Genomic DNA, 7,767 nt, shown 5'->3' with positions numbered 1-7,767 from the left:
AAGTCAAGCAAAGCTTTATTTCGCGCCAAGCATCGAGAATCAAACTGACTGGCCAGGGCCACGCCTCTTACAGAGAGCGCCTCACAGACTAACTTTTATAGAGCAAAGGCCATGTGGTTGGGCCTGGCCACACACAGGTTGTGAATGAGATTGTAACACACAGAGGAAGCTGCACAGTCATGCTAGGTCACACATAAGTGACCAATTGAATTACAATTTACCCTATAGTAGACATTTGAACCAGCCTATCACCTTGGTCAGAATTGGAGCCCAAAAGGCAGGGCCCACACTCCTTGGTAGCCAGGGAGACCATATGCGTGCTTTACTGATTGGATGTCTCCACCTGACCCGACTCATCCCCGCATTCTGGCTGTTATCTCTACCTGACCTGACCCACCCTTGTATTTGGGCTTTGTTACCTGGGACTGGTTTCCTGGACTTGCTTTTAAATAAGTTCCCCTGGGGGGGCAGGGTCAATTTAAGTTTTCCTGCATAAACAACAAAATGGCTGTTCAACCGAGGTGGGGCCGCTCTGGCTAAATGGGCCCTTACATTAGCACATGGAGAGAGTGAGAAAAAGGAAAGACACACAAATGATTCAGTATTTTCAAGTTTAAGTGCTTGGTAATGTTAATGCCATGCATAAGCAAAGAAACAAAGAAGTTGTAGAAGTCTAAGGTGGAGGGGTAAAGAGAATGTCATTTTTGTTTCCTTTCAGATTTTCTGGCATAATGTAATTCCGAAGTTGCTGACACATTCTCATCCTTTTGAACGTTTAATAAGGCATTTTCATATCTCACAAAGTAGTCAGAGTGGTAGAAGTAATGTATACACTTGTTTCTTTTTTTTAAAAACATTTTATTTTTATTTATTTATTTATTTTGAAAAAGATTTTATTTATTTATTTGACAGACAGAGATCACAAGTAGGCAGAGAGGCAGGCAGAGGGGGAAGCAGGCTCCCCACTGAGCAGAGAGCCTGATGCGGGGCTCGATCCCAGGACCCTGAGATCATGACCTGAGCCGAAGGCAGTGGCTTTAACCCACTGAGCCACCCTTTTTTTTTTTTTTAAAGATTTTATTTATTTTTGAGAGGGAGAGAATGAGCCGGTTGGGGGGGGGGCTGCAGGAGAGGGAGAAGCAGGTTCCACTGAGCAGGGAACCTATACAGTCTTGGGTTCCATCCCAGGACTCTGGGATCTTGACCTGAGACTAAGGCAGATGCTTAACTGACTGAGCCAGCCAGACAACCTATACATTTATTTCTAAACAAATAATATCAGGGGCACCTGGCAGGCTCTGTAAGTGGAGCATGTGACTCTTGATCTCTGGGTTGTGAGTTCAAGCCCCATGTTGGGTGTAGAGTACTTAAAAATGAGACGCGTGGTAGCAACCATGAAGCAGGTAGTCCCTGAGCCTGTAGTTACTTCTTTTCACTGGCGGCCCCTCGACCTGCTGTTATTCTCTTCAGAGCAGACTTCACCTCCTGGTTCCTCAGGGTATAGATGAGGGGGTTCAGAAACGGAGTGACAACAGTGTAAAACACGGCCACTGCTCCATCCAGGGGACTCTTGGAGCCAGCCCTGAGATAGATGAAGATACAGGGCACATAGTAGACAGTGACCACGGTTAGGTGGGAGCCACAGGTGGAAAAGGCTCGGCGCCGCCCATCGGCAGTGCGAATCTTCAGGATGGCGTAGACTATGTTGGCATAGGAGAGCAGAATTAACATGAAGCAACTGGCTGCCACCACCCCAATGTCCACAATGGTCACGAGCTCATTGATGGTTGTGTCAGCACAGGCCAGTCTCAATACTGCAGGGATGTCACAGATAAAGTAATCCACCTGGTTGGGCCCACAGTAGGGCAGGCGGAAGGTCAAGGTGGCCTGGATAGATCCATGGATGGAGCCAGCCACCCAAGCTCCAGCCACGAGGATGGTGCATAACCTCCCATTCATGAGCACAGGGTAGTGCAGGGGCTGGCATATTGCCAGGTACCTGTCGTAGGCCATCAAGGTGTAGAGGAAGCACTGGGTGCTGCCCAGGAAGTGAAAAAAATACAGCTGAGCCACACAGCCCCCAAAGGGGATTGCCTTGTTGGCGGGAGTAAAATCCAATATTAGCCGAGGGTCGATGACCGAGGAGAGCCACATGTCCAGGAATGAGAGCACGGCTAGAAGAATGTACATGGGCCGAGCATGGAGCTTTGGGTCAGCCCACACGGTGAGCAGAATGAGCAGGTTCCCCAGCTGAGTCAGGACGTAAATGATGAAGAAGACCAGGAAGAGGAGGGTCCTCAGACTCGGGGGATGAGGTAAGCCCAAGAGGATGAAGTCTGTCACCACCGTGTCCAGGGATGTATTTTTGGTCTCTCCCATGTTTTTCTGTAGTCTGCTAAAATGAATGGTGAAGTCAGACAGGGGAGATACATACAAGGAAGAGGCAAGAGAATGCTTTTGTCTGATGGTTTATGCCTTAGGGTAGTGATGAGATAAACAGAATACACAACTTATATATTTTTTTAATTTCTTTCTTTTTTTTTTTTTTTAAGAACAGGCAGTGCTGCTAAAAACTATCTTGGTTTACTTGGTTAGAGGAACTGTCTAGAGGCTGATTATTTTCCTAGATGGATGGAAACTCTTATCTATTAGGAGATACCAAGAAGCAGAATTTGGCAGATCAAGGCAAAAGGGTACACATGGATAGTAAAGAAGAACCATTAATTCCAACACAAAATGGTGTTCACTAATGGGCGCCAAGGTCGAGGGAGAGCAGTATGGAATACATACCCCACAACAGCCACATTGACTTTTCCCTCCAGTTACCAGCATTGCAATGTCTCAGCTAAGGTCCCATCTCCTTATCATAACGTGTAAAAATATTCATTATATGGCCTTATCTGTCACTCTATCAATCTCCTTTCAGTTCCTCCTTAGTGTTCAGTTCCCAGGACTCCTCAGGGCTCTCACAGTGGCCTACTCCAGCTTGAGCCTAAGTATGCACAACACCTCTGCTCACTTCACCTGGGTAATGTGAACTTTCCCTTCAGGACTGAGTTTGGAGGTCTTCTTTTTCAAGAAGACTTTCCTCATTCCTGAAGACCATGCTTACACTTTTCAGAGCACGTGTCACATTCCATTACTGTTGTCTAATTTCTTATTTGTCTCCCCCATTAGTCTTTCCATTTAACACAGCAAATGTGGTCATTATTTTCTGAATGGCCAATAGAATGGCTGTTACCAAAACCCAATGATCAGACACTGTTTCTTTCACTGCTGCTTCATCTTGTTTGACCCTTGGACCCTCCTGACTGGCAAGCAACCATCTCACTCTCATGAAGTATGGGTTGAGTTTTATTATAACAAACTTGGAGGGCCACTCATGTTTTTTATTGCTCCAGGATATTATTCAGGTTTTTTGGCTGATTTATGTGGTCTATTGGTTTGGGGTTGGATTTTTTGGTATGGGATTATAATTTTTATTATTTTTAATGGCATTGATTAATTCAGGACTTGATATCTATCTATATATTTATCTCTCTATATCTAGCAGTTGACCATGTAGTAACTCTCTCTAAACATCTTGAGAGAATTTGAAGTTTCTTCTCCAGATGAAAAGATAGAGGGATAATGTGTATTTGTTGAATAGAGTATTTGATGTTTTTCTCCCCACACTCAGGTTTGAGATAGAGTCATCTGCCATTTAACCATAGTATCTTTGTAATTTAAATGACTATTTTCAGAAAGCAATTAAAATAGTAACAGATTAATTATGAATGATATGTAAATATTAATAGGTTTAACACCTTAATCTCCATCAGAAAATTTTCCTGAGAGATTTTTTTTAATTAAAGATTTTATTTATTTGACAGAGAGAGAGTAGGCAGAGAGAGAGAGGAGGAAGCAGGCTCTCCACCGAGCGGAGAGCCCGATGTGGGGCTTGATCCCAGGACCCTGGGATCATGACCTGAGCTGAAAGCAGAGGTTAAAGCCTCTGAGCCACCCAGGCACCCTGAGAGATTTTTTTTAAAAAATATTTTATTTATTTATTTGATAGACACAAGTAGGCAGAGAGGCAGGCAGAGAGAGAGGAGGAAGCAGGCCCCCCACTGAGCAGAGATCCTGATGTGGGGCTTGATCCCAGAATTCCAGGATCATGAACCGAGCCCAAGGCAGAGGCTTTAACCCACTGAGCCACCCAGGCGCCCCTCACCCCTAGAGATTTTTATCTGTCATTTTTTATTTTAATTTTAAAAATTTATTTATTTATTATTAACATATAATGTATTATTTGCTTTAGGGGTAGAGGTCTGTGGTTCATCAGTCTTAATTTTATTTTTTTAAAAGATTTTATTTATCCATCAGAGAGAGAGAGCACAAGCAGGGGAAGCAGCAGGCAGAGGGAGCACAGACTCCCCACTGAGCAGGGACCCCCATGCAGGACTCGATCCAGACCCCAGGATCATGAACTGAGCTGAAGACAGAGACTTAACCGACTGAGCCATCCAGGCATCCCTCAGTTATTTTTTAAAGTAACTTAAATTCAGGGTGCCGGGGTGGCTCAGTCAGTTAAGCCGTTAAGGGTCTGACTCTCTCTCTCTTTTTTTTTTTTAAAGATTTTATTTATTTATTTGACAGACAGAGATCACAGGTAGGCAGAGAGGCAGGCAAAGAGAGGGGGAAGCAGGCTCCCTGCCGAGCACAGAGCCCGACGCGGGGCTCAATCCCAGGACCCTGAGACCATGCTGAAGGCAGAGGCTTAACCACTGAGCCACCCAGGCACCCCAATGCCCAAAGATTTTTAAAAGACAAGCTCGCTTCTAAAGAAAGTCACTTAGTGTCTTCTGCACTGAAGAACAGAAAGGACAAAATCGGGCTATGTTTGCACAACTACCGAAGAATCTCCTTCATGACCTTTGTGACTTTAGCACTTCCCAACTGTGCCCTGTATCACTACCCTAAAAAAGAAAAAATGGAAGGAAAATTGTGTGAAGATTCTTTCGAGACTTTTTCTCAGGCAAAATAAACTCCTTAACTTTGGAAAAAAAGGAACTTAATTCCAGCAAAGAGTTAAGGAAGATTAAGAAAGAGACTAATGAAATTAACAGTTAGATGAAATGACAGAAAACCTTAAAGTTCCAAAGTTAGTTGTTGGCCTTATTTTGAATGGAGCTAGTTTTTGGGACTGTTTTTCCATCTGCTTGGACTCACATGGGCAGAGCTGCAAAGTCGTGGAGGAAGATGGCTGCTGTCCTTGAGCTTCTGGAATACTCCAGCAGACAGACAGATGTCCTTCAGAGAGTCAGTCTAGCTTATGATAAAGGGCTCCTCATCTGTTCTGGAAAGGCTTTAGAACTCTTTCAGGGGTTTTGCCCATCAAGGAAGTATTCAGAATCTGAGAGCATCTGCCTTTCAGGGCTCTTTGATGAGTGTGAATTCTATATGTCTTGAGCCATATTTTACATTGGTTTTGATTAGCTGTTGCCTCTGGAGTTTTGATTAAAAGGAAAAACAAAACAAAACAAAACAACCCATGCTGTTAAGAGATACAAAGAAACATTCAAACCTCAGGGGAATTCCTGCTCTAACGTATTTTCCCTACTGACATCTTCCCTTCCTAAATCCTCATTATGTTATTTTGAGAGAGAGCAGGAAATGTTTCTAATAGATCTCTGGAAAGGGAGCTGTGGGGAATAACTTTGTCAGTATAGTTTTGGATGACCTCCAATTTCTTAGTGGTTTTATGAAGTCTCAGTTGATCACCTCTTTCCCAAATATTCATCAGGGAACTCATGTTATCCCTTTTGGTTTCTGTCCAGATATCATCTAATCAGTGAAGTCTCTCTTGATCCCCCCACCCTGTTCCTGTTGTATTTTTCTCAATAGCAAATCTGACATACTATGTTATTTGCTTATTTATCATTTGTCTTCATTCACTAGAATGTAGGCTCCATGACAGGAGAGAGTTTTGCTCACTGTGCAATCCTCAACACTAGCACAGTGCCTGGTACATTGTAAGTTCTCAGTAAATGCTTTTATTTTTTAATTTTAATTTTTTATTTTATTTTAAAAAAGATTTTATTTATTTATTTGACAGCCAGAGATCATAAGTAGGCAGAGAGGGAGGTAGAGAGAGAGAGAGGAAGAGAAGCAGGCTCCATGCTGAGCAGAGAGCCCTATGCGGGGCTCCATCCCAGGACCCTGGGATCATGACCTGAGCCCAAGGCAGAGGTTTTAACCCACTGAGCCATCCAGGCACCCCTTCTCAGTAAACACTTTTAAATAAATGAATAAGAGAAGCAGCCACACATATTAAATACTGTGGACAAAGAAAAAAGCCACGCTTTCCATTATGAACCTCAGATTTAAAGTTACCAGGAGCTGATTTTTTAAAGGAGATTGTATTTATTTATTTGAAAGAGAGAGAGAGAGAAGAGAACAAGTTGTGGGGAGGTGCAGAGGGAGAGGGGGAAGCAGACTCCCCACTGAGCAGGGAGCCAGATGCTGGGCTCGATCCCAGGATTCTGGGATCATGACCTGAGCTGAAGTCGATGCTTAACAAACTGAGCCGCCCAGGCGCCCCACCAGGAGCTGCTTTGATATCAAATTGATTCTCACACACATGTGCAGGTATGGGCAGCATATGCCAGTACAAATAACTTTGAGTATTTATATATTTATTTACAAAAGTTAATGTTAATCTGAGTAATACTGGGGAACTGGCTAAATGTGAAGAAATGAAGCCTGGAGTGGGATATAAGCTTCAGGAGCCTCCACTGTAAAATGATGGGTCTGAACAGAAACTGGATGACATTAAGATTCTTTTTCATCCTAAATTAATAAGCGAGAAAATGTTTAGTGCATGTGTGTGAAGTTGCAATGCTACAATCTGGCCACAAGATGACGGTACGATCTCTATTAAAACCAAGTATTGTGTCAGCTACTTAAATAGAATAAAAAATAGAAGGCTCATGAGGCAATTTCTTTAGTAAATATATTATATGGGGGGAGCATCCATTAGCTTGGGAAAACTGTGTGTCAAAAGAGATAATTTTCTTTTGTGACAACTGGGAAATAGTTTGAAATAGAACTTCCTCCCTCCATCTCTCTTTTCCTTCCTTTTCTCCTTCCTTTCATCCTAGTTTTCTCTTCCTTCTTTCTTTTCCTTTCATGTCTTTCAAGTTCCCACTTGATTACATAAAAAATTACAAGTCAAACAATATAGGGATGTATAAGAGAAGGTTAATATTCTCACCACTTGCTTTTATTTTTATTTTAATTTTTTCCACAGGTCATAATTCACATCCTTTTGAAAGTCTAGAATTTGGTGGGCTTTTTTTTTTAGTGTAATCACAAAGCTGTGCAACTGTCACTGCTATTTTCAGAACATTTCCATCACCTCAAAATGAAGCACCCCTCCCCTTCTCCCCTTCTCCCCATCTACCCAGCTCCTCCTACCCCTGACTCTCTCCACAGCTGTCCCCCAGCCACCCAGTCTGCTTGGTCCCTCTAGGTTTGGACTATTCTATTTGGCCTTTTCCTATGCGTGGAATCACAAGGTATTAGGTCAACCCTGGACGTCTGGTTCCTTTCACTTGGCATCCTGTTTTCAGGGCTCACCCAAGTGTTTGCCTGGATCAGGGCTCTGCTCCTTTGTATGGCACCATCGTTTCCCACAATGAGCCATTGAGATGAATGGAACCACCGAATGATTTTCACATGCTACTGGGTCCCTTTCCCCTTTTCTTAAAATTTTCAGCAGACTCA

General features: G+C 43.1%; 1 protein-coding gene across 1 annotated transcript; it reads right to left on the bottom strand.

Annotated features, from left to right (window-relative positions):
• Positions 1 to 1,422: 1,422 nt before the first annotated feature.
• LOC123944730 (olfactory receptor 10G2-like) lies at positions 1,423 to 2,379 on the bottom strand. The gene has a single exon (XM_046010062.1). It carries the CDS (start codon positions 2,377 to 2,379, stop codon positions 1,423 to 1,425), a length of 957 nt encoding a protein of 318 aa, XP_045866018.1.
• Positions 2,380 to 7,767: the final 5,388 nt, after the last annotated feature.

This window comes from Meles meles, chromosome 6 (assembly GCF_922984935.1).
Source record: "Meles meles chromosome 6, mMelMel3.1 paternal haplotype, whole genome shotgun sequence".
Lineage (NCBI taxonomy): Eukaryota > Metazoa > Chordata > Mammalia > Carnivora > Mustelidae > Meles > Meles meles.
Note: the sequence above shows the minus strand (reverse complement) of the source record. Positions and strands in the feature narration are given on the sequence as shown.